The sequence below is a fragment of the Phyllostomus hastatus genome, unplaced genomic scaffold (assembly GCF_019186645.2).
Source record: "Phyllostomus hastatus isolate PE091 unplaced genomic scaffold, TTU_PhHast_1.1 phas_scaffold_78, whole genome shotgun sequence".
Classification (NCBI taxonomy): Eukaryota; Metazoa; Chordata; class Mammalia; order Chiroptera; family Phyllostomidae; genus Phyllostomus; species Phyllostomus hastatus.
The window spans coordinates 10,411,529-10,438,662 of NW_025334041.1; the positions used below are offsets into that span (position 1 = coordinate 10,411,529).

General features: G+C 48.3%; 1 protein-coding gene across 1 annotated transcript in view; it reads right to left on the reverse strand.

Annotated features, from left to right (window-relative positions):
• Positions 1 to 15,562, reverse strand: part of CHN2 (chimerin 2) — a 255,868-nt gene extending 240,306 nt beyond the window's left edge. The window contains exon 1 of the mRNA XM_045827988.1: positions 15,098 to 15,562. Within this exon, the coding sequence (XP_045683944.1) occupies positions 15,098 to 15,146 (49 nt within the window). The 5' untranslated portion in view covers positions 15,147 to 15,562. The remainder of the gene's footprint in view (positions 1 to 15,097) is intronic.
• Positions 15,563 to 27,134: the final 11,572 nt, after the last annotated feature.

Consider the following 27,134-nt stretch of genomic DNA (forward strand, 5'->3'; position numbering starts at 1 on the left):
GAACTGCAGGGAAGCAGACAGCATCAGATGTCACCGTGTATGACGCTCCTACCTCCCACTTCTTAGGGTTTTCTGTGTTTGCGGCAGGAGAATCCCACCCCATACGATAATGATGCCCTGGAAAGTTCTGGTCGGGCCGTGAGGAGATGTCCATGTGCTTTGCACGGTGGTGTCAGCATGAGAAAAGCTGGTGAACCTCAGGCCTCAGGGACAGCGCATCTTTTTGGGGGGAAGCTTGGCCTGTGACACTAGGAAGTGGGAGGACCCAGGTATAGAATCCACACCTGGAGTGAGAGGTCAGGGCAGATGCGGAGGCCAGCACAAGCCCAGGGCCTCGCCCATGTGCGCTGTTGTCCCAGACAACCGGGGCAGCCAGACTTGCCCTGATGGAGGACACACAACAGCGAATCCAGTCACCCGTACCCACTGCCTCCTCTGGGTGCCAGGAAAGCACTGCAAATGGGTGCCTGAGGGAAGAACTGAGGAGGATGTTTCCGTCCTTGCCCCGCCAGCACACTCCCACAAATGGGTGTTTATCTGTACTTCGTGGGGGTGCTTATCTTCACTGTCAGTGACAGAAGGCAGACAGGCCTTCCGAACAGTGTGAGGGGAGCCAGCCACCGCATACATGCACACGGGCCGTTGAAGATTGACATCTGCCCACGCACAAGTGGCCACCCAGGGGGCTGTGCTCCCCAAAGACACCAGTCTCGATCTCCATAAGCTCCCCACCAGGGCCAGGTCAGCCTCTGATCTACGGAAAGTGTATCTTGCTCTAGCAGACTCCAGACATGGGGGGAAGGGGCATTCCATACTAACCCGGCACTGAAAGCCAGCAGGTCTTTTAAAAATGCTCATTGATGGGACACATTCTAGTGAACTTCCTGTGGTTTTAGAAAATTTCATTTTTAATATTCATATTTAAGGTCTGATCAAATGCATCTTTCTTTACTTGTTCGGGGTCCGAGTCAACACCATGAGAACATTCGAGACAGCCGTGCCTGTACAATACTTTAGTCTTTCTAACAAAGTATTTACAGTGCAATACTGTTATCTGACATGATCAAAGGGTGTCGGCTCTTTGATTAGAAACACAAGAGCGGCAGCAGATGACACCCCTGACAAGGTCTGCACATGCGTCCGTCGAGTGGGGTATACCGAGGCAGCGACAGGAGAACCTCTGTGCTAATCACACGCAGCAACACCAGATACACAGCCGGAAATGTGGGGCCCGGATGACTTACATTCCACAGCGAGGGCAGGAGACTTGTTCCCAGGACTGGAAAAGCTGCATAGAAATCTAATTAACTAGTCATGAGAAACACATTAATTGCTTTGTCCAGCACGAGGATTTGGCAGCCGCTGAGGGAAACTGGGGAAGGCTGAGCTGGCCCTACCAGCCAGATGTAGAAACACGTCTCGGTGGAACCTTCTGAGGAGGTCGGGGGCCGGCAGCAGAAAAAGACCAATGTGGAAGTAGAAATGGGAAGAGGAGGGGCACCCCCACGTGCCAATCGAGATGTCCAGGACTGTGAGGTGAGCGCTGCTTGTCTGATTATATCCGGTCCAGGAAGGACCTGATCCATGGGTGCTTTTCCTGCCTGGTCCCTTTATGGCCTTTTCACCTTCTCATCCCTACTATATCAATATTTTTTTTTGCCTCTTAAATAACAGCTTTATTGAGGTAGAATTCACATACCCAACAGGTCACCTGTTTAAAAGCACACAATTCAATGCCTCTTAGTCTATTCACAACATGTACAACCATCGCCACAACCAGTCCCAGAACAATCCATCACCAAAAGAAACCTGCACCCATTACCCATCATCACCCGGGGTTCCCTCCCACCCTCCCAGCCCTGGGAAACAACCCATCTACTTCCCGTCTCTGTGATTGGCCTTCTCTGGACAGGTCATGTGAGTGGAATCGCACAACGTGTGGTCTTCTGTAACTGCCTTCTCGCTCTCAGCATCATGTTTGGAAGGCTCACCCCTTTTGGGCTACGTGTACCGTCTCACTCTCCAAAAACTTTTCCAGAGCTCTCTCTGTTCTACTTCTTTGTTCCTGAAGTGTTTACTATTTAGTCTGGAAAAGTGCTTGGGAACTACAAATCAAGTTTAAAAAGAAGTCCTGGTCCCCGAAAGTCCACGTGACTTTATTAGGCGTCTCCTACTGCAACAAAGTGCAAATAATCCATAATTTTTTTAAGAAACAACTTTCTAAAAATCATTAAAGGCACGTGGCTAATGTGAACCAGCGATGGGGTCCTCACAGAACTGATGTGCATACCAGACTAGGGGAGGGGCTGCAGCCTCCTTCCCACGATGGGGTGCTGGAGACAGAAACACATGCGCTCACTCGACAATCAGTTCTCGAGTGCCCGCCGCATGGCAGACACTACTCCAGGTGCGGGGGTTTGGCAGTGCACGAAACAGACAAAAATGTCTGTTCTCATGGGACATGTACTGGAGTGATACAATTATTCAAAGAGAGAAGAGAAACCAAGGGAATAACAAGCAGATATTTCAAAGTAGCAGCTATTTTTGGAAGAAGGGAATGAGAGAAGATGGGGAGGGCAAGGGAGAAAAGAACCCGGGAAGATGCAAGGGTAGATAATGATCCTAGGTGAGGTGGTGGCTTTTTCTTTATTTTTTATGAGTGAAGCTACTGCACTTCAGAACGTGTATATGCCACAGATACTCATTTATGTACATTGAATGTTACACCCAGTATACTTTAAAAACAGCCACCCCTCTGGCTTGGAAAGTATGAACAGTGGTGTCCCTTTGGGGGAGGGATTCGTCTGGCTAATTCTACACGTTGGTGGGAATGAGGGATGCACGGTGGATTGAGCCTGGCTCTGAGCAGGGGAATTGCAGACGGTGGGTTCCACTCCCAGGTTCAGCAAGGCTGAGCGGAGAGAGCCAAGGGCTGTATTTATGGAGATTTCTCCAGTGGTCTCAGAAGATCATGCAGTCTTACTGGTCTTGGATCCCCCCGGAAAGGCACCTGCAAAGCATCTCCATTAGGAGGGGAACTTCACGAGACCAGACATGTTCGTATTTTGTCCACAGATTTTCAACTTGCAAGTTCCTTTCACAGACACTACCTACCCCATTTGATTCTCTCAACAAGTATTATTATGCCGTTTTTCAGATGAGAAAACGGAAACACAGAGAGGCCCAAGTGAGCACAGCCAGTGGGTCCCCAACTCCCCAGCACAGGTCCCACAGCCCTGACCTGGAAGCCCAGGGTTCAGACGAACCCACATTTACAAACCCCCACACCGATGTTGCATGTAAATTCCAGAGAATGAAACGTAAAGCGATAGAAAGAAACACCAGGCCACTCTAGGGACAGAAAACGCATGGAACTTAATACCAAAGACGGGGCACCAGCTCAAACAACGTACAGACTGGGAAACACACTTCCATGAATTCCCAAATGACAGTCACACTCAGTGATTCATGAAAAATAAACGTGTGCTGGGCGCCTCTTCCTGACAGGGCTGTGCATTTCTACAAAATACTGTTCAGTGCTGTTCCTATTCAGTGCTGTTGGAATAAAGAACCAAACAGGGTCTGCGGCAATTACTGTGTTCCTATGACGAACTACATGGTCTAATTCGAAGTCCTGCCTTCTGTTTGTACCTGCCTAGGGTTTTCTGTGGCTATGTTCCTGACCTGAATCTCAATCTCTATCAAGAGGGTTTACAAAGTCCCCGGGAACTGCCTTTTCGTCCGAGGAAGAATTCGTGTTTTTAAGGGAAAAGGGCGTGTGGGCTGTTTGGTTGCTTGCAACAAGCCTGGGGCTTTCATGTGGACAAAGTTCAACCCTCAGGCACATTAACGTCACACAGAAGAAAAACGTGCCCTGGTCGCTGAGAGCACCTTCAGCCCTGGACCTTGCTCTCCCGGCTGGGGAGATAACAGAGCACAGCTGACTCCGACGCAGCCGCTCTCAGCCAGAGACTAACAACTCACAGGGCACTTCCTGAAGGAGACGTAATAATGTTCTCTTTGCATGTGAAAGTCAGCGAAATAGTATTATTTACCCAATAACTGTGGTTTAACGGTCCCACTGTCTGCAGGGACAAACACTGTAAAACAGAATGGCTAATTTTTCCTATAATAAAGTGAATTTGAATGAGCAACGTAAATCAATATTAGGCAGCCAAATTATGTGTATTAATATCTACACATCATTAGCACAATCCCAAAAGAATTCTTTTATTACTAAAAGAAATGCTGGGCTTGACTTTTCATTTCCCTTGGTATTAATTTATACATAATATATTTGGTTAGAAATAACTTCTGTTTGAAACCTAATCCACCTCTCCTTTCTGTGCATACATATACACAGGAACACATGATTTGTTTGCACATGTATGCCCGCATACAAACACATACATGTGTGTCTACACATACATATATCATGTCAAGAAGCCTCGGTGCAGAGACTACCACACAGAAATTCTCTGCACAGGTCAAGAGAAAAATGAGCTCCTCATTCTCTCAGCTTCTCTTTCCAACTTCAAGGCAGTGCAGGATTGCGGGCTTTCTCTGGAGGGAAAGGCGTACATAAATCTAATGAGTAAATATGGAAAGTGTAGAGTTATGGTGAAGCAAAAACCAGAAACAACGCAGAAAGCCTATATAAGTAAGAATCTGATCAAAGCCCCAGCCGGTCCCTCTCTATAGTATTTCCTTTTGATTTCCTTATACAGACCCAGTATACGACGGACAGCTCTCAGCGTCTGAGCCTCAAACAAACGGGGACCTGAGCAGCGGGGCTGAACTGGGCCTCGGGAGAGGGAGGGTTAGTTTCTGGCTAGGCAAGTGGGCGTGGCTACAACTGTGGGAGCCACTGGTCGGAGAACCAGCAGGTTCTGTTCGATGCAGTCTGTGATAAAGGCTAGAACATGCTCACTGGAGTCGTCCAGACCAGTGCCCTCGAATGCAAATACAGTATGAGTCACGTAGGTAATTTTAAATATTTCTAATAGCTACATTAACCATATTTGAAGAGGTGAAATGAATTTTTAATTAATTTTCTTTACTTTAATATCCCCCCAAAAATTATCATTTCAACATAGAGTCAGTGTAATATCTGGAATTGTCTTTTTGTTTTGTGCTAAGTCTCCGACTCTGGTACGTGTTTTACCCTGCGGCACATCTCCACGTGGACTCGCCACACTTCCCGGGCTTCGCGGCCCATCTGGCTACCACACTGGGCAGTGCAGGCCCCCGGCTGGAGGGGCAGCCCCTGGCAGTTCAGTGTTGCAGCTCCCACACCCTGGTAGATGCTACAGGAGATTTACGCACAAAACCACAGGCCTTGCTTCCTGTTTACTTGACGTCCTAACATTGATCCCTCAGGTTGATTCTTTGGCAGCAAAATTACGTAAGAAAAACACTTCGGGGTGTTAGTGTGGCATTAACTGAAAACATAAGGAGGTGCTAGGTCCTGCTGCTGTGAAGAATAGCAGTCGGCCGGGACTGAGGGTACAGAAGGCAATGACGGGGTGCCGTGAAATCCGGGACTGGGCCTTCGACGAGACAGAATTGCATAAGGGGATCAGCCAAGTGATTCTGTGATGCCAACTGCCCTCGATGGGGCAATCTGCGTTATGGTGATAGTGAACACGCCGTGCCTGCCACAGCCCTCTGGCGATCCTGGTTTCTGACTCCAATGGCCTCGGCATCCACCTCTTTCTCAACAGTGGCTTGAGATACCTCCTACCTTTCCAGCTTTTTCTGTTGCACTTGTGGATGGTAACAGAAGTTCCAGGAGGAGGCAGCTTCCTTTTCTTGGGAACCGTCACGTTCTTGCATCTTATTTGCATGCATTTTCCCCCAATTAAAAGTGCTGAAATTCCAAATGCTAACTTTATTTTCTAAAAGCAGTGTGCATTTGCTTTGCCCCATATGTGGGTCTTTGGCACGAGCAAAAGACTTCGGGGCCAATGATTCGCTGATGGCCAACTTGGGAGAAAATCGCTTTCAAATCGTATGGCGTGGATATGCCGCTAGCAATGTCAGTCCACATAGTCACAGTTTTCCTAGTTTCTTTATGATGTTTTGGGAGAGATGCAATGATAAGATCCAGACTTCTTCTGGACATGGGCATTTTTTCCTCTTTAAGGGTGAAATTACAACTCCCTGGGGGTTATTTCAAAAAGAAATGGGGCCACCATTAGGGAAACTACGGACCTTTTTTTAAAGCTTGAGTCAAACTTCAGGACTAGGGAAGTTTATGAACGTTTTAATTCCTCTCCCCAACTGCATCCCCCAGCTGTCATTCCAGTTTCCCTCAAAGTTGTGAAAAATTACCTTTGTGAAAGAAAAGCTGATTTGCAAAATTAGTAAAATATCACCTAAGCAGCACGAGGAGCAAACACAGGAATGGGAGAGCATTCATATTAATTTTACACCAGTAAGGCCCCAGTCTTAGAACTACTACCCCTGCACGCCAGAGCTGCCCAACAGGATCTTCTGCAAAATGATGGAAATGTTCTGTTTCTGTACATGTAGCAGCCACTAGCCACATGTACAAGAGAGCACTTGGAACATGTCTACGGCCATTGAGGAAGTGAACTGTTTAAATTTAGATCGACGTGGCCACACGTGGCGAGTGGCTACTCCACCGAACAGCACGGCTAAATAGAGGTAGGACGGCAGGCCCTAGGTGGAGGGGGTCTGCGTGCCCCCACCGGCACAGCAGCCTCGAGATGTGAGGCCCATTTAAAATACAAAGCACTCTGTGACTTGTTTTTTTTTTTTTTGAAGATATTAAATAATGAAGCAGAACAGCCTCTATGAAGTCAGGCAGGAAAAACATCTGCAAGAAATTCTGGGAGGAAGATGCTCCTCTGGTGGGTGAGCCAGGAAGAGAGACGGGGAATGGATGTTCTGAGAGCGCGGGTCCTAGCAAACAGGGCCCGCCACGGGCAAGCTGGGAGGCTCCAGCCAGGGCCAGGGGTTCGCTGGGCCCTGAGCCTCTCACTTACACAACACTGGGATCTGCTAAGCAACCTCCAAGGTCCCTCCTCACGCTAACCTGGCAAGGAAATGTAAAAGTCAGTCCAGCTGAGGAGGAAAATAATTCTCAGGTAGGAACTGTGGGAGGTCTGAACCCCTTCCGTGATTTCTGTTCCTTTACTTTTCCACTTGGAATAGAAGCTGAAAACCATATGCTCTGCTGCCTGAACACTCAGGATCTGGGAGCTTCTTGTGGCGATAGCGAGACTCTGTGTGCTCACCCCTAGAGGAGTCTGTTCAAACGCCAGTGAAGATAATCAACTGAATGCAAAGTATTGCCATTCTTTTTTCCCCTTGTGTTTTTTCTTTCATTTAAGCAACTTTCAGTAAAACGTTCATTGCAAGAACAGTGCAGCCCTCACTGGTGTGGTTCAGTTGGTTGGGCATCATCCTGCAAAATGAAAAGGCCACTGGTTCGATTCCTGGTCCAGGCACATGCCTCGGTTGCAGGTTCGGTCCCCTGTCAGAGCGCGTGAGAAGCAGCTGATTGATGTTTCTTTCTCACATATTGCTTCTTCTCTTTCTTCCTCCCTTCCCTCTCTCTAAAAATAAATAAAATCTTAGAATAAAAAGAGTTGTGCCATAAACACCTAGGCACCCTTCACCAGGCAATACGGTTAAGTACAATTTCCTGCAAGTCCAGTGCTCTGGGTGTTCTCTCGGGAGAGCAATGACTTGGTAATACCTCCCAGTCTGCAACACTGGAGAGAATAAGCCTTAGTCAGGCTGAGTGAGGGTCTGAATGACTCCTGGGCCCCAGCACAGCCACATTACTGTGTTTTCTCTGTTAACGGTGAACATCTAGCTCAGCCTTCAACTTTGATGTCAAAAATCTTCACAACAGAGAAAGAAACAAACTAATAACCCCTTAGGAAGGAAAAGAATGGTCTTTGAAATTAAGAAGATACTGTTCTAATAATCTTAGCACCTCAACTCCAAGCCCTGTGGCCTCTCTGAACCTATTTGTTTGTTCGCTAAACAGGATATGATGTCTACGTCAGAGAAATATTGCGAGAGTTACATGCGATGGTGTAAACAGAACGACACAAAGCAGCCATTCTGCACTGCTAGTTGCTTTCACAGTTTGCAAGCATTTTCCCAAACGGTGCTTCAAGAACGGCAGGCAACCCTGTGGAATAAATTTGTCCGATATGGCTGTTTCTGGTTGATAGCCAAGTGTGCTGGGGCTCAGAGATGTTAAGGGAAGGAGGGAGGAAAGGGAGAGGAGCAGCATCTCTGAGGGGACACGAAGGCCAGGTCTGTGGGAAGCCACGCTTTAGTGGCCTCTGTTAACACTCATGTCTACCCCAGGAAACAGGCTGTCACAACCGCAGTTTGCAGAGAGGAGTCTGAGGCTCAGAGATGCTAGTTTCACCCAAGACCACACAGCTCGCTAGCTGCAGGGCTTGGCGAAGTGTCTGGTGTCAGTGCCTATATTAAGGTTATGGGAGCCTTGGTTAAGGGTTCAAGAGCCCTGGTTAAGGGTTTGTGGGCTCTGAGGGTTCAAAGGCCTTGGTAAAGGGTTTCAATGCTCTGGCTAAAGGCTTAAGTGTCCAGATCTTCTTCTGACTCTTACTGCGACCTCTGACGAAGACACATTTCAGAGCATGGGATTGCTCACCAGCTTGAGGAAGCAAACCGTTTCCGCAGATCCAGCTGATTCTGCCAGGCCGCTCCTGGCATCCAGCTCCTCCTCTCGGAGGAGTGCTCTCCCCAGCAGGCCCGCCAAGGCGAGGGGTGACTGGTAGCCTGCACAGCGTGGTGGGGACAGCTCAGCTGCAGGCCTCTCATCCATGGGACCTCTGGCCCGTGAGGGGATTACAGCATCTTAAACAAGGCGATTCGCCGCACACCCTTATTAGAGAGTGTCTATGGGAACTCAGACGTTGAATGATGTAAAATAACACCGTGCCCTGCTGAGGTTCTACGGTGCGTGGGCTGCAGGTGGGCGAGTCTGACGGGCCACACTGCAGAAGCGAGGCAGTGCGGCAAGGAGACCATACGGTAAAGGCTCCAGTCAGAGGGTGGCCCCCACAAAGATGTCCGATTAATAATAAATGAGGGAGGAGCAGGCTCTTCGCACGAGCAGCTGGTGGATGGCTCTCCCTGGGCGCACAGTTGAGAAAGTTTGATCAACACTTGGCAGTGCGCACAAGCCGGGTCTTCAGCCTCCCACCGCAGCAGCCAGCCACGGGGGCCCCGTGGCGGAGCAGACAGACGCGTGTGGGGCCAGCGCATTCCTGACTGGGTTTTCCTCTAGTCATGGAGACTTTAATGCACCTCTGCTTTCGTTAGTAACTTTGAGACACGTGAGTGTGTTTTATCACACCAACCAGCTGCACCAGAGACTCGGGCATCCACCTTGACCCTCTGACCAGAAGCCACGTGAGAAACAGACCACCAGCTTCCTCTCCCATTGAGAAGAAGGAAGGAGGAGCCAGGAGGTGCTTTGGAGATTTGGAAACTATTAATAGTAAAGTAGACCAAATGCAGCATTTATTTTCTTAAAAAAATCTCTGAACAGACATTTGACCAATGTAATAACAGGCCAGAAAAGGAAGAGAGAAAGGGAAGGAGGGAGGCAAGACAAAAGGGAAGAGGAAAAAAGAAAAGAAGGAAGGAAAGATGGTAGGAAGGAAAGGAGGAAGGAAGGAAAGCCGTTCATTTTAGAAATTAAGTGACATATTTCAGGAGCCATAGAACGCGGATATATTCATCAAAGATAAATTATTGGTGGGTGGTTGACAGATACTATTAATCACTTGTTCAACACTAGGTCCATGGCTCTTTCTTTATATCTAACTAATTGGCAGAAATCTTGATTTTTCTGGCAGAAAACTCTTTTCCAGAACACCCCAGTATGACATAGCTCACGTACAGGCTTTCCCAGTGCAGCACCTGGTTATTTTTCCTGTTGTCCAAAAGCAGGAGACCCCACAGAACAGCAGGCGGCCCCCAGCAGGACGGACACGGTGGCCAGGCCCCAGGCAGCAGCTCAGAGAACGCAGCATCCAGTTCAGCTCTGCACAGGCTGCCCTCAGAAGATACCTGCGTTCCAGGCCCGCTAAAAGCTTACCAAGTGATGGGCCATTCAACACACAGGGTTGGTGGCAGTGGGGGAATCTGGCATTTTCGCTAAAGTGCACAGGTTGGTGGGCCTTTGGCAAACACTACAGACATGCCGTCGTGTTTAAGAAAGACCTCCTTGCCTCTGATTCTATGTCCTTGGGCTCATCTGGGTTACCTCACATGGACAGCAAAACTCTAATAAGTTAACATGAGGGGTGGAAATGTCACCAGGATAAGAGCAATACTGCGCATCTGACTGAACGATTTCTCTCAGGGGGTTCATTTCAGCTCTGTGATTTTTCTTATTTGAGTTTTTTATTGAAATCACACTTTTTTTTCTTGGTAATCAAATCTTCTGGGCACTCGAGGTGATTATGATATTAAATTACCGGCAGGTATCACTAAAACAAAGAATTTCTTTCTGTGTAAAGAAATTGCTTTTACACAGAATTGAATATTTCGGGAGAATCCAAATGTCCAGAAGAAGATTCCTCTGTTTCAGCAAAGACACCCTGTTTTGTAGCGTCGGATACCTGGGGTTTCTGACTACACACACTTAAGTCCTGAAGGCAGTTTTATACTTCAGTTTTACCTTCTGCATCTAGAAATATAAAGATGTGTGTATGTCACCGGTTGTGGCCCTCCAGTAATAAGGAATGAAGATTCCTATCTATCATCTCTGAGATCAACATCCACGCATTGCAGCCAGGCCTCTGCACCCACGGATGCAGAGGGCCGACTGTATGCGCAGATCTACGCCACTGTATATGAGGGACTGAGCATCCTTGATTTGGTACCCACGGGGGTCCTGGAACTCATCTCCAGTGGATACCAAGGGACAAGTGTATTTTCCTAGCCCGCATTACTGTTGCATAGAATCTAGGGAAATAACTCCTTCAGTCCATTCAGAAATGTTCTTTTCCCATGTGAGTTTAGATAACTGCACCTAAAACTGATTTTTACCCTTTTTCATTTGCATTTTAATTTAAAAAGTCTATCTTGATTTCAATTCTATAATACAGTGTGTTTATGTTCTCAAAGTCTTAACAACTTCTTATCCTGAGGTCCCTTTAATATTTATTTTTTTTCATCTAGTTCAGTTACTGGAAAACATCTCATAGCTGTTTTACTTATTACTTTACTTGAGTTGTTTGTGCAATTATCTATCTGGCCATCGCATTACTACATGCAAAAAGTTCTTATCTCAATTATAAAAGCAACTATAGCCCATGATGATTAAGAAAACTATTTTGCAAGTCAACCACAGTTTCCTTCGGAGTATAATCACAGGCTAGATTAAAGGCTTAAAAATAGGGACTAAAAATAAAGGTAATCAAACCTTCCTGCCAATCTAGGTGACTGTGAAATTTAATTACCAGCAGTTACCATGAAAACAAAGGCAAAGCAATGCCTTGTACACATAATTGAATATTCCAGAAGAAAATTTCGAAAGAGTTCTCCGAAAATGCATTTCAAAATTAATTTTAACCCGATTGTTTCACTGCTTGCGTCTTGCCTGGTAAGACAGACAAAATGACGCACGTGCGTGATGCGGGTCAACCGCGGCAATTGTGAACCTATTCTCAGGCAAGTCAGATGTGGGGCCTAATACTAAAGAAATGATTAGACCTTTACCCTTTGAGCAAACACAGCCGAACCTCAAGCTTCCACAGCTACCTCTCTGGGAGAGGTGTAACCTGTGCTGTTGGAGTTCACCTCCCCCTAGGCTGGTCGCTACAGAACCAACAGTGCTCGATTGTCCAAACATGTCCTAAGGCGTCCAAAGCTGTGTCATTAAACCCACTGGCGCCGGAACAGAAAGGAAGCCTCCTACGTCAGCAGCAGCAGGGAGTGGCTTGGCAGCTCCGCGCGCCGTGCTGCTTGTGGCCCCATAAGCATGACTGTGCAGAGAAGAGGAATCACTGGGGGAGAAAAGATCAATAGCCCTAAGAAAGGAAGTTGAAAACTAGGTCATGAACTTCATCTCCAGGCCCTTGCCTAAGCTCTTTCCTCTTCCTGAAATGCCTTCTCCTTTTCCTGCTTTCTGGAAAAACCCTACTCATGCTTCAAGGCTGAATCACCGGTCACCTCCACTGACCCCGCTAAACTGAGGTCATCCTCTCTTCCCTGCTCTCTCCTCCACATACTGCGTCGCGTCCAGTTGGAACACGGATTGATATCGGCTGGGCCACCCCTGTTGCTGGAAGGTGAGGGAAAGGATCCTGATTCACCTCTCCATTCCCAACACGTGGGGCTATGCCTGAAACCTAAAAGACACTTAATAAGCGCCTGTTTAATGGAGCCCAAAACTCAAGATCAAATATAACATGCAGTGTAAGAGGCAGATTTTACGTGTGTTGGACTTATTTCTGCACCTGAAGTCTGAGCCAGTGACTGCCTTTTTTTTTTCTTCCTCCAAAGTGCAAAGTTTATTCATATCAAGTACTTACATGTCACACCCTGTGTTAAATGCTCTATACACATCATCTCATTTAATCCCGATAACACTCCTAAGAAGCAGGCCCTATGATTAGCATTTGCCTCATTTGTGGAAAACCGAGGTTTAGAGAAGTTAAATAGTTCACCCCAAGTTACCCAACTGGTCAGTGGTGGAACCAGAACTCAAGGGCAAGAATCACAGAACTTCAGAGGTGAAGTGAATCCCCAAATTATGTTTCCAGCTTGCCCTTCTTGAAGCCGAGGTTTATGACCTACTGCCTGGTACGTAGTAGGCCCTCTAAAACGGTGATTGGTTGATGGAGTGCCCTCATTGCTCTGATTCTGACCTTTGCCTGCAAGGACCCAGCTGCCACCACAAACGGGCTCTATTCTTTCCTGCCCAACACCTCTCACAGGTGTGAATTGCTCCTGTCATCTGAATTATTCATGATTCACACCCTGAGAAGTGTGTTTAAAAAGAGAGCTACAGTTCTCATTATTTTTCAAGACCAAGGGCCTGATTAATTGGTGAACTAGGCAATATAAGCTCATGCCCAGGTTGACTCCCATCAAGTAACATACCCATGCCCACTCTTTGATGTCAGCTTTCATGTGTTTCTTCAGTTTCCATTAGGGTTTAAAACAGTGCTAGCTGAGCAAGAAAGGGAACCATCGCAAGCATGGCTAGCCTGTCTGCAAAGCAATTACCATCATTTAAAGCCTGTAAGTACTGCGGCTTCAAATCCACGTGTTCTTCCTAAGGCTGGGTTAGGTTTTTCAACGAGACTTCTTACGCTACACCAAGGCCCAAAAATTCAGATGCCACACCACCTGTAACTCATGCCATCAGCGGATCATGCAAAACGCCTGCTTTCCGGCCCTTTCCCCATCCTTCTCTCCTTTAGCCACCTCCGCCTCTTGAGTTGATTTTCCAAGTGGGAAGTTTTATGAGAGGGATAACCACATGCTAATCGTGAGCCAACATCACTGCATTTCAAATTCAATGTTAGTCAACCAAAATGAATCGAAAAGCAAGCAGCCAGTGGGTGGAGGGTACTAAAAATAAGCTGCAGCATTTGCTGAGTTCTCAGAATTAAAACCACAGGCGGTCAACTTGTTGCTGTTCTTAATCAGATATGACTGTTCTGTCCCATTGGCTGCTACTATGAGAAACTTGAGCTATCTGTATGTCTAACAGCACTGAGCTCTTGGTTAGCCGGCAGTGATCGAGCAAGGAAGTGCCGTTTCCCTGGAACTCGACCTGCCAGAAAAGATAACAGATGGCTTTCAAGTGATCCTCTTGTGCCGCATCACAATTGCACCGTCGTCAAATTCACCTTCCATTTATGATTTAATTAGTCACACATCTACAGATACGGTTCCTGAATGCCTGGCTGGCTGTCCAATATCTCCAACAAGGTGTTTCTTTCTTTGAGTTTAATTTTGGGTAATAAAAAATAACACACAATAGGAATGAATACAATATTAATATACTGAATGTTTCCATTAGGACTTCAAGAGCCCTGAATACTGTACACCACGCTTAATGTCTTATCAGATTTCCCTTGAAGGTTCGTCATTAAAGTTTTCAGTGACCTAAGAGGTGGAGGAATTCTACCTAATGCATCATTGTGATTAGAAACCTGTCATACTCAGAAACCAGTGGGGGGGTGCTTCTATTGATTCCTGCTCTTTCAGGGTCATTAGTAATTTTTTTTTCTCTTCAATGAGACCCTCTAATCAACCATAGAAAAGCTGAAAGAAGACCTTCCTTTGCTCGGGTGCACTTGGGGGTGGGTGGGAAATGTGGGCCTGGAAAGTGAGATTACAGAGCGTATTCCAAGAGGCCACACAGGGAAAATCTCTCTCTCTCTCTCTCTCTCTCTCTCTCTCTCTCTCTCTCTCTCTCTCACACACACACACACACACACACACACACACACTCGCACTTGTATAACCAAGCAAATTGTCAGAGGCTGGGCTCGACCTCGCGTTCCCTAATTGGCTTCAAGCAGGACCAGAAGGACACAGTCCCTTCATCACTTCCATCTCAAACCCATGCCCCAGGCGTGTCTCTCCACGGAGCTAATTTCTGAAACAAACAAAGAAAATCAAGTCCGCGAGGAGCGAGGGTTTGCTCCCCTTTGCCTTGAATTTGGGCATCCAGCGTAGTGGAGCGTCATTGCAAGCGGGTCGGGGCGCCCGGCGTCACCCCAATCTTTCACGCCCCACCAGCCCCCGTGCCAGCTGCGCCAGAAAGTGCGAGCCTGCCCTGCTCCTTTCGCTTCTCCATGCTGCTCCCCAAATCCCCGGAACGCCCGCGTCCGCACACTAAGGGCGCCACCGCTCTCCCACCGCTGCGCTGTCAGATGTCAGGCACAGAGGTGGTGTGGGCACCGAGGGTGCTGGCAAACCAAACAAGTGTCACACCGGACGCCTGCTGTCACTCTGATCGAGCGGGCAGGGCGGCCACAGGTAGGTTCTATCCATCCCAGGGCGCGGGCGAGAGACCCGGCGCGGCAGCCGCGCCCGACAGGCTGAAACTCACCGGAGGACACGGAGGAGCCGGACAGGCTGGAGTTGCTGGACGCTGCCATCTCCGCGCGCCCCGCGCGTCGCTGCTCGCTCAGCCCCGGTGCGGACGCAGCCTCCGCTGCCCTCGCCCGGCTGCTCTCAGCCTCCGCGGCCCCCAGCCCATGGCAAAGTCCTGGGGACGCGCAGAAAGCACCAGCCTCTGGACTCTGCCTGCACTTCCTGCTCCACCAGATGACGCGCTGCCGCCGCCGCTATTTATTTGTGGTTTCCGTCCCTCTCCGCGCCTTTGCACCGCTTTTCTCCGGCTGTTGGGCGGTAGGTAGGTGGGAGCGAGGGAGGCCAAGGGGCGGGCGGAGCGGACCGATAGCGACTCCAGCCGAGCCCCAGCCGTGGTTAGCACTTCACAGCGCACGGCCGGGACCTGGGCTCCGGGGCGCCCCCGAGTCACCCCGCCAGCTACCCGCACCCTCCGCTAGGCTCCTGCCTTCCCAGAGGCACTTGAAGCAGCCCGGGCAAAGCCGGCGGGAGACAGACAGACAGAGCGACCTCCCCCTTTTCCCTCCGCCCCAACTCCGCTCGCGCGCACACAAAGGAAGGAGAGGAGACGCGGGAGTTCGGGGGCTGGTTCAGCTGCGGGGAGGTTGACAGCTCCTGCGTAGGGGCTGGAGGGGGAGACTGCGTGCTGCCGGCGGGAGGACACTGGACCGAGGAGCCGGGTCCCTACGTGCTGGGGAGGCCGCCGCAGGGCGCGGGGCGAGCGCGCAGCGCCGCTCCACGGATTCGAAGGCGACTGGCAGTGAGGAGTGGGGGGAAGGTGTTGGGGCTCTCTGCGCCTGGCCAGACTCAGGAGAGCCGCGAGAGGGCCAGGGTGGGAAAGGGAGGGCGCAGGCGGGGTCACTAAGGACATGCGGTTAGGCAGGAGGGGGCCTGGGGTGCCAAGCGACTGTGGAGCGCTCCTTCCACTCCCCTTCAAATTGTCCTTTGTTGCTCTGGAGCTGATGGTCCCAGCCCTGCAAGAAGGTAAGTTTTCTAAAACACTCTCAAAACACCCAGCAAAATAATCCAGCTGCATTAGGTACCCCAGCCATGGGCAGTGCCCGATGGGCCCATGGGGCGTTTGGGGTTGGCCTTCAAAGAAATAAAGATGGCCCAAATATGCCATCATGCCCACACAAAGCAGGGTGTCAGAGAGAGAGAGGTTCTTTGACTTTGTCTTGCAAAGAATCTGCACAAAAGACAGAAGACTGGCCCTCCGCAGGTCTGACTGTGCCTTTCAGGATGAGAAACCGCTCAGGTGCACGAGCCAGGCAGAGACTGGAGCACGAGGTGTATCCCTCTCCCCCCGTATTTAAACCTAAATTAATTTCACTGGGAGGAAATACCATGCGGGGCTTTTTTTTTTTTAAGTCTATTTCAAGCTCCCAGCAGGGTAATGGGTTCCTTCAATCCTGAAGCAACAGAAAACTGTGAAATGTGAACAGAAATTGTTAGATCAAAGGCAAAAGCAAACATTAAAGGAATGAAAGTACTCTCATTATGTAGCAAAGTGGAGAGTGTTCACATTGGGGAAGTTCAATTTTAAAAAATATTGTTAAAAGGACATAGTCAGTTTAAAAATGATTAGGAGTGACATGGGAACAGCAGCCGCCAGACCTAGGGGGCGACAGGGACCGAGCACCTAACACGTGGTGAATGATAAACGTTGAATAATCACACTATGCACCCATGTCACATTTTCCAGTTGATTTAAAGTATTTTTAAAAAATTCCCTCCAGGCTGCCATCCCAGTCTATCTTCCCAATAAGGTGTGTGCGCTCCCTCTCTCTCTCTCTTTTAAAGATTTTTATTTATTTATTTTTAAAGAGGGAAGGGAGGGAGAAAGAGAGAGAAACATCAATGTGCGGTTGCTGGGGGCTGTGGCCTGCCACCCAGGCATGTGCCCTGACTGGGAATCGAACCTGCGATGCTTTGGTTCGCAGTGCGTGCTCAGCCCACTGAGCTATGCTAGCCAGGGCTCTCTCTCTCTTTAGTGCAGCCACTCACTGCCCCCACCCCCATTTTTCTTCTTTTTGTGCCATGCAGCCCTGATGCAGCCTAAGCTGGAGCCAGCCCTTTCAGGGACAAATGGCCCACCACAACCTTGACCTCTCTGTCAGGATGGAACTTCCTGTTTTCCCAGAGTTCTACTGATCAAAGACAACATCTACTTGCTTGACAAGAAATCGATGTGTCCCTCCAGATCTTTAGATGGGCAGCAATGTAACTCGGCTGTCACCTGGTTGTCACCATCTGTGTTTTAGAGAAGACAACATCTGGTTTCAAACTCTGGTTCTGGCCCTTATTAACAACGTGATCTTGAGCGAATGACTTCCATGCACTGAGCCTTAGTTTCTCCACCTGCCACCGAAGTCCTCTTACGTAGGGTGTCGTGAAGGTTAAGTGAGTTGATCATTGGGAAGCCACAGTGTACCTGACGTAAAGCCTAGGCTGGACCCACAGTTTGCAGTGTTGCTTTCTCCATTGCATCCGGAGACAAATAATCAGCAGTGACTTGTTCTATGAGGGGGCAATGTCTAATCTTCAGCCCGATGTTATAGTATCTTTCTTGGCCCAAATTGAGCAACAGGTTTCATTACTCATCTCAAAAGTCTCACAAAGGGAGGCCAGATTCTATTTCTGCAGTCCGGATGACAATAGTTACCTTTATAGAGCTGTAGTGTTGTTAGTTGGAAAAAGTACAGCGTGGCCCTGTGAAGTGGATTATTTTTATTACCCCTAATTGACAGGAAAGAGGGGGTGCTTGCTGCGAAGGCACTGCTAAGGCACCCTGTGACGTGCAGATGTAGAATAACACAGACTAGTGTTTTCCCACTGGGTCCAAAGGCCAGAAGAAAGACATAAAGATAACAAACGTAATTGCTGAAGAGAAATGGGATGACTGGGGAGGCTTAGCACGCGGGCAGGTGTGGGTGGCAACTCTGAAGTCCATTCTTTCGAAGAACACGTGAACAGCTCCAGGTCCAGAACTAACATCTGAAGGTTGATCTGCAACTTGGATCATTAAAGCCATAACCAGTGGGGAAAACTCAGCAGGCTGATTGCTTACCATCTTTTCCTTAGATTCAGAGGCATAAGCTCTTGCCTCTCCTTGCAAATGTTTACTATCAGTAAAGGAGCAGGAGGAGGCTGAAACAAGATGCTAACCACCTTCTCCAGAGGCTCAGGAACCTGTTTGTGGACCTCCCGAAGCATTTCTCCAAAAGAAACAGTAAAAAAAAAAGCTCACATATTTTACTCATTCATGTATGGCATTAATTCTAGGTGATGCCTATTCGCCGATGGGAAAGGGGCATATAGGTGCTACAAAGATCTTAAGTCTGTTCGAAAAGAATTTTTTAAGACATTTATACCTGTTTTCTTCCAATCTTAAAAGACTTATGAGCGGAAAAAAGTCATGTGGATGATTTGGTCTGTGTAGGGTTGGAAGTTACAATTGGCTTGAGCTCTCCTGCCAATTCAGCATTTAAAGTCTTCCCGCCTTCCCCGTCCAAACTCACTTCCCGTTCTCTCCTTCACCAACGCAGCCCCTTCTCACTGCACCCATCCCACCTGAGGCTGGCAGCTCCAGCCCTTTCCCGAATCCCCCCTGCCTGGCGCCCTCTGTATGGTGAGGTTTCCATGGAAGGCACCTTCAGGAGAATCCTCCCTGGCCCCCAAGCCAGACCACAGCTCTCCTGTTGAATTCCCCTCGTGCTTTCTCTACTCCCCAATTGGCAGATGCTCTGTCTCGTTTTACTGGTAATTCTGGAATGTATTTTATCCCCTTACTCCGTTCAAAGCTTCCAGGGGTGGGGTGGGGGGCTGAATCCTTGTCCGGCCGGCCTTTGTGTCCTCGACCACGGTTTGCACACAATAGGCGCTCAGTAGGTGCTCCGTACATGGCTCTGAAGGACGCCAATTACATGTCACATCTGAGTAGCGGATCCGGGGCACAAAGAAGTTGGTGTGTGTGTCACGACGCTCCTTTGCTGTGAACAACAAACAGTGCACAGAAGGGGTGAAAACAGAAGAATAAAATTGTGATGGTGCACATGCTTGCGGTCCCCACTCCCCACCCCCATCCCCGGCTGTTACAACTCCTGGACTTGACTGTTTACAGAGTAGCTCTAATGCTACTGTAATTTGTTTATTTTTGCTTCGCTGTTCCTTTGAAGTTTACAAGCAGGCATGGAAACACCGAGGGGTGAACGCGGGGACTGTGGCTGGAGCTGGGCTCCCGGGCCTTGGGCCCTCTGGGGTGTTTTGTGAAGGTCACGCCTTTCCTCTGTGCTAAGCACAGAATGAAATATTCCTCACTTTCAAGATAAATCCAGTGGCTGGCACTCACAGGAGACTAGTGGGGCTGTTTGTCAACTAGCTTTAAATATTTTATGGCGAATCCTCCACTCTCCCCTGAAAATTGGTCCTTTGGCCATCAATTTCCCAACATCGATACACTCTCTGTTGGAGTGAGAAATATTTCCCTTTGTAGTTCCAGCCGTGTTTCTAAGCACAAAGATGCCTTGTCCCATTCAAGAGAAAGCATTGGCTCTTTGGGGGAACGCCAGGCGTAACTAGAGGCAGAAGCTCTAGTTAGACAGACTCCTTTCCCCTGGACGAGGTGGACAGACCATCCCGGGTGGGGCCGCCCCGCAGACAGCTCTGACGCTGCAAGCAGCAGCCCTGCCTCTGAACAAAAGGAGCCCACACCTGGGGTGCAGACAAAGGGAGGCCGCCTCAGCTACCCAATTCCCAGCTCACATCGCCTGCTGCTGGGGCCCCCTGGTGGCCACACACGCAACAAGCACAGGTATTCCTGCATCTTCTCTGACGTGTGGCGGGTCCCGGGGTATCGCGGTGAGTTTCCTATTTGGCCCCTTAACTTGCAGGGATCAGACACCCACGCGCATGCACACTTACACCACGCCATCGGCTACAATCTCTTTGACTCGAAAGCCAGACAGACAGAGAGAGAAATAAAGGAGGGCACTTCTTCCTGAAGAAAAAGAAGATCAGAGTTCAGAGGCTTGTGATAGGATTCAGAAACTCATTGAATATGCTGTCTTCAGCATACTGCATCTTCTGGCTCTGCTCCCTGACATTTGGGATTACAAAAATCTGTTCTGCCCTCAATGCTCTGAGAGAAACCTAGAGTAAACTAAAGTGAAGAGAGCGGTAAGTCTGCTCTGGGCAAAGTGTGCGGTCAGTTTGTTTATCAGGTCTCTGGGCACCTCTGGCTTCTCTTGCATTATCCGAATTCACTTCCCCAAAAGTGTCCAATGGCTTGATTCTCTGTTGCCTGTTCATTTGTGCATTCATTAATTCACTCAGCGAAGTTTGCTCCCAGCCACCCTAGCTGAGACACATACATTTCTGCTGGGACAGGGCACAGAAGTGGCCTGTAACTAGAAATAATGGTAGGTATTGTCCATTTCAGTGGATTAAAAAACAAAGCAAAACTCCCAAATCAAGCCTCCAAGTCTATTTCTAGATAACTAGCATCTTCCCATTCATAGGCTGAGCTTGTCAGCTCAGGGAACCAAGTGGATACTCCGAGTGTTCTGTGCCTTCACCCCCCAGGAAAAGTTCTGAATCCTTATTTTCATTTCTTTGCCTGTGGCAGCTATGGAATTGACAACAACAAAAAAGGAAAAACTTTTTTTTTTAGATCTTTTTAAGAAGGAAGGGTAAACGGCATTGGAGGAAAGCCAACTGACACAATATTTGGGCCAATCTTCTGATTTGGAAACATATGTTGGCCTTTTGCACAGACCGGGTGGAGCAGAAGCAGGTTTACGGTCATTATTGTGGAAAATAGTACAACATTTCATACATAATACAAAAATCGCTCTGGCCAGTGTGGCTCAGCTGGTGGATTGTTCTCCGGTACACCAAAAGGTCATGGGTTCAATTTCGGGTCAGGGCACGTGCCTAGGTTGTAGATCTGCCCCTGGTCGGGTGCAGAGGAGAGGCAGCTGATCGATGTTTCTCTCCCTCTTTTTCTCTTTCTCCCTCTCTTCCCTTCTCTCTAAAATCAATACGCATGCCCTTGGGTGAAGATTTTTTTTTAAAAAAAAGAAGAAACTCTGTCCTCACAACTGTAAACCTACTTTTGCCCCACCCTGTATTTTAGATTTGTTTATAAAACCAATCATGAAGAAATGATTTCGGAAAAGTTTAACGTGTATCTGCGGAGTCAGAGAGACCCCGTTCAATTCTAGTTCATCATTTGGTCGCTATGTGACCTTGAGCAAGTTACTTGATCTTCGTTTCCTGATCTTTTAAATGGGGTGAATAATGCCAACGTCCCAGAGTCTGTGAGGACCCAATGAAACAGAACTAATACAGTGTCTACTGCACAGAAGCCCAGTGAGTAGCTCTGAGTGTGTTCCTTAGAGCAAGGCCCAGTGCACTGACTTCTCATTCCCAGAGCAGTTGGGAAGAATAGTAGTCTGATGCAAAAGTAACTTCATCTCTGCCTGCCAACCCTGGGTTATGTCACCTGGATGAGGACATATGAGAGAGGCCTGGGCTTTGGAGAGCAGTCCCAGTTCAAAGTCTGGCTCTGCCACCTACCGCCTGGTGACCTTGGACGAGGAGCTTAACTTTTTCTCATTCTCAGTCTCCTTAAAATGGAGGTAATACCTCATTTTTTAATGTAAAAGACAATGGCATTAGTGTATTCAATAATATCAATCACACAGCAAGTATTTTGTAGTTGTAGCAGTTCCTGGGGAGCAAGTCGATGTCGCTGGGCCAACGGAGTGTTTCAGAATCTCCGAGGAGTAGGGCATGGAATATGGAAAGGTGCACCCAAGTTTCTCTCTTCCTTTCTTTCTCTTTCTCCCTCTGTCTCTCCTTCTCTCTGTCTCTGTCTCTCTCTCCCTCTCTCCCTGTCTCTCTCTCTCTCACACACATGCACACACACACACACACCACCATACACACAAGAAGGTAATGCCTTTGCTGGGACATTCCCCCCCCCCCCGCCCCCGTGGACAAGACTCCCAGTAGGATTTGAAAGGAGGATGCTGTGAAAGGGTGTCGGCAGGTTACCTAATCTCTCTGCCAAACTTGGCCCCGTAGGAGAAAAAGGGGCGCAAACCAACGCTGGATGACGACTGCGGCTGCCGTTACTGTCGTTACCGCTCTCAGCACGCTTCCTGCCACTAGCGATGCAGAAAACTCACCTCCCGTGTGCCGGTCACTCCCTGCGAGCCAGGCACTCGGCACACGTTGTCGCGTGCTCACAGCAATCCCGAGGTGAGAATCATGACCTCCTTTCCCACTCGGGAAACCGAGGCCAGAAAACTTACAGGTCGCATCTTCATCACCATGCACGACGCCCCTAGTGGTAGGTATTCTCATTCCCACCTTATTTGGTTATGAAACCAAACCCACAGAGGGTGAATAATTTATCAGGGCCACAGGTGTCCATCTGAACCCAGCTTGGGCTGACGCTTTTCAGAATATGATAAACAAAAATTGACCCTTTAGTTTTTGTTTGAAGGTTTCTTCCTACTTTTTTTGGCAAATATTTTCCTGTTGCAGCCTTTTCTTGAATGAGAGATGATGCCTTTAAAATACACATTCCTTACATGTTTTCCTACTGGGACCCAGAAGAACATTGCCATTTTGCTTGCCTAAAGCGCAAACCTGCGTGCAGGCCAGGCTCCGGAGAACACACGGGACGTGCGTTCGGAGTCCGGGGGCCTAGGCAGGGACGGGCGCAGGGTCAGGGGGACCGCGGAGGCATATTTACCCGGCTGAGGGGATTTCAAGGAACCAAGAATGCTCCTGGCCGTAACTCTGTCCTACCCAGCTTCCTCCAGATGCAGGAAGTTCCATAAGCAGAACTTTCCCTGCTTTGACTTAATCAAAAGGTGCTGTGAACACCTGTTAGAATTCATTAACCCAAATAACTACTTTTACCTGAGTGAGTTTCCCTGTTTCAAAGGCTGATTTTAATACCAAGAGGAAAACCAATTTATAGGATGGGGTTATATGCAACCTTTAATGGGTCTGCAGAATACCTAGCAGCCTTGTTAACACGCAGGTGCAGGTTCAGGTTCAGCAGGTGTGGGGCAGGCCCCAATTCTGCATTCCTAACCACCTCCCAGGTGACACTGATGTCGCATCACCACACTTGGCAATAACAAGGTCCCTAGGGCAATGGTTCACAATGCTGGCTGCACGTAAGAGTCACCCAAAGGCTTTTAGAAACCCCGGGGCCCAGATGACATCCCCAGAACAATGAAAGCGAAATCTCTGTGGATGGGAACCAAACATCAGTATCTCTCTTGCTCCCAGGTGCCTCCGACGTGCTGATGCGGTTTGGAAACCGCTGCTGGGACACATGACATTTAGAGAAGAGGTGATGCTGTCGAAGGAGTCGGCTGGGAATGGTGAGGGCGCACAGCACCCCAGGATTTGCCAGGACTCTCTGGTCACCGAGGAAGGAGAGGGAACCAAACTCGTGTCGGACCTTTCATAAGATTCTGTCACCGCAGCCATCAATTGTGATGTGAGAAAACAGACTATAATCTAACGTCATGACAAAATTTTTCCATCAACAGAGGGGCAATTCTGTTTCAAATTACAGTCCACATTAGGATTTTGAAAATGCCCTTCTCGGTGAACGAGCAGAAACAAGCTGCACCTACTGGAGGGCCGTGCCCAGAAGGGCGGCCAGCTGTCCGCCAGGCGGTGATTTCCGCAAACCCGCTCTGTCGTTTCTCAATCAGAAGGAAGATTAGAAGTGGGATTTCCAGCTCAGATGGAGTTGAAGGGTGATGTTCATGCCAGAGATATATTTCACACCACGGCTAGAAAAATTGCTTTGGGGAAAGAAAACCCTGAACTTCTTGTGCGTGGTGAATACATGAAAATGAAACCCCTCTTCACCTGGACAGAAAGAAGTGGTCTCGGAGGTGAGCGCACCTGTCTCCTACTTCCAATGGCGGCAGAGCAGAGGAGCCAAAGGTGGTTTAGCTGACTCTCTGCACCCAGACAATTTTGTCCTTATTTACATGCATTCCCATTCCCCGGGGCTGAATCGCAGCAGGTGGCAAGTTAAATGAATCAAAATGTTTACCAAGGTTCATTCAGGTATAATGTTTAATTGTATGTATCAGCTGGGCCAGGGGATGCCTACATATGTAGCAAAACATTATTCTGGGTGTTTCTGTGAAAGTGTTTTTGGATGGGATTAACACTTAAAGCAGTAAACTGAATAAAGCAGATTGTTCTCCCTAATGTGGGTGGGCCCCACCCAATCAGTTGAAGGTCTGGACTGGACCAAAAAGACTGCCCTCTGTTCAGTAAGAGAGAACTCTTCCTGACAGCCTTCAGGCTGGGACATTGGCTCTTTTCCTGCCTGTGGACTGGAAATAAACCATCAGCTTCTCTAGGTCTCTAGCAGCACGCTGTGTCACACTGCAGACCCGGGGCTTACCAGCTTCCACGAGCCTCCACGTATAGAGGAGAAGGCAGGAGCTAATGTACACTGAAATCAATATGAATATATGTGCATATGTGTATGTGTATGTCTTACTGGTTCTGTTTCACTGGAGAACTGTGACTAATTCATAAGGGTAACTTTTCACGTTTTGTATTCCTCCAGACTTTCTCATTTTTCTCTAATGAGCATGCACACAGTAATCGCTGATTTTAAAACTGGGTCTTATCAAATGAACAGCAGGAAGGATCGTGTCCTCTCACATCACGCGCGTCCGTACTTCAGAGCAATGCTGCATCTCCAGCTGTGGCGCCTGTAACTCCTGCCTGGAGAGCTGTGGCAGCCGGGCCCCGCCCTCGGCGATTCCGATTCAGGGGTTCTGGGGTGGCAGCTGCGTGTCTGCATCTCTCACGGGCTCCCGGCGATGCTAGTCCACAGACGCTGCTTTGAGTGGTGAGGTCCACGGCCACTCTGCTGGTGACCACAGCCCCTCTCTAGGGGATTGTCCTTTTATCCTCCTCTGCCTGTGTCTCTACCACCGATCCGGCCATTTAGAAACCTCCACCATGTTTTGCTGTCATCTTTCTACCTGCCTCTCTCAGACGATGGGAAGGTTCTGGAAGACAGTGACGGTGTTTTGCCATTGTTTACACCTCCCTTCCCTAACCCCCGAACCTTTCCTATAATAAAATTACAAACGTGTTTGTAGAATCCAAACGAGTGTTTATCTCTGTTCTGGTCTCCCCAGCCATTTAAAGCAGCGGGCTGTCCTGCTTCTCCACCAGCAGAGCAGGGGCAGGATTAACACAGCAGCACGCTGTCCGATACCTCCTCTGCCCGGTCCAAGGCATTCCATTTTCTGCAAGTCCAGCTCCCGTTCTCTTCGGGACCGTCATATCAACAACCTTACCGGGACATTCAGGCCTTGTCCATGGAACGTGAATGACCTTGGGGAACTCTGAGTTTACTCAATTTGTATTACTAGACGTGTGCATGTATAGAATCATGTGGACAAAATCTTTGAATGCTGAACTCAGGGGTACTGGGTGAGGCTATCCTAGGCTTAGGCGTAGGTCACAGTGGCTGGACTTGACCAGCATTTGAATGTGACGACCTGGCAGACCCAAGGGGACGTCGGAACAATGTTACAACGTCTGCACCCTCGCTCCGATCTGCACCTTCACCCTCCCCTTCCTTTGTGTTCCACGTGTCATGTGCCCATGACTAGCTTTTGTCTCCTGATGCGGCTTGTGATCTTATTGCACTATTGTTAGAACACTATCAGCTTCAAACAACTCTTGTGAGGTGTTCAGAGTAAAAATCTTCCCCCGCTGCTACGCTTTCTCTGCCCTCCTATTTTTTAAACGCTGTCATGGCCGTCTCCTCTGCAGAGCACCCTGCCATAGCCTCACAATAGAAGTTCCGCTTGCTTGCATGTGCATTTGCAGGTCTTCATTAAGGGGAATACAGCAAAGTGATTAATGAGTGTTATTTCTCATGTTGCAAAAGGAATGTGTCTATTTTTTATAGTCTGTGTTCAAAGCAATGAAAGAAAGTCATAAGTTAGCTCAATATCAAATCATGTGCAGCATTTATGTTACTTAAGATGTTTTTCTTATAGAGTAATCATGCTATCTGTAGACATGAGATAAAAAAGGGATAAGTGAAAGAAAAAAAAATCACCCACATTCCCAAAAGCATGAATAAGTACTTTACTAATTTGTTGTCTTTTTTTCTCCCTGTGGGGACGAGCCGTTCAGCAGTCTGCTTTTGGCAGTTGACGCTGTGTAGAAATCTGAACATACATGTGGAAAAACTTTGTGAAGACCTCTATCAAAAGTGCCTAATCTTTGTGTGTTGACATGACTCTGACTACTTTACTTTTTCTATGTTGTGTAATTGTCTAAATAATTTTATTTTATTTATATAATTGGAGACAAAAATAAAGCTACCCCCATTTTGGAGCAGAGTTGTATGAATATTTCCCCGTGTCACTGCATATTCCTAATGTCATTTTAAAATGGCGATCACTTAATTCATGACTCCTCTGTGAACTGAAATTTAAATTGTTCCAAAGTTTCTCTCTCTGTGAATTATGCTGGAACGAAAACCCTGGCACTTACATGGTAGGTGGCTTCCCACCTCCTTCTGTGGGCTGGCCTGCTGCACGTGGCCGTGTTGATGGCAGGGCCAGCGGCTGCTCGGTGTGAGAGGTTCCCAGACATGGTGTACGCCACACTAGTTTTTCTCTCCTGCTGGGTATCCACCAGCTAAACAGTCATGTATCCCTCTGCCGCTTATCAATTGAATTGAACATATAACTTTGATTTTTCATGTTTACAATTTCATTTCATTGTTGTTCAAGTTCGTTGGCTTGTCTTCCATTGCCTCTGGTTCCATAATTTTGATTCTCTCACAGTTTTTAACCTTATGCTGGGTATTTTCTTTCTGCTTCTTCCAAGCCTACCCTCCACCCTGTCCCATCCTGCTCTGTGCCCTGCGAGGCGGATGAGCTGGACTCCAGGGACAGGTTCCCTTGTCCAGACGGGTTCCT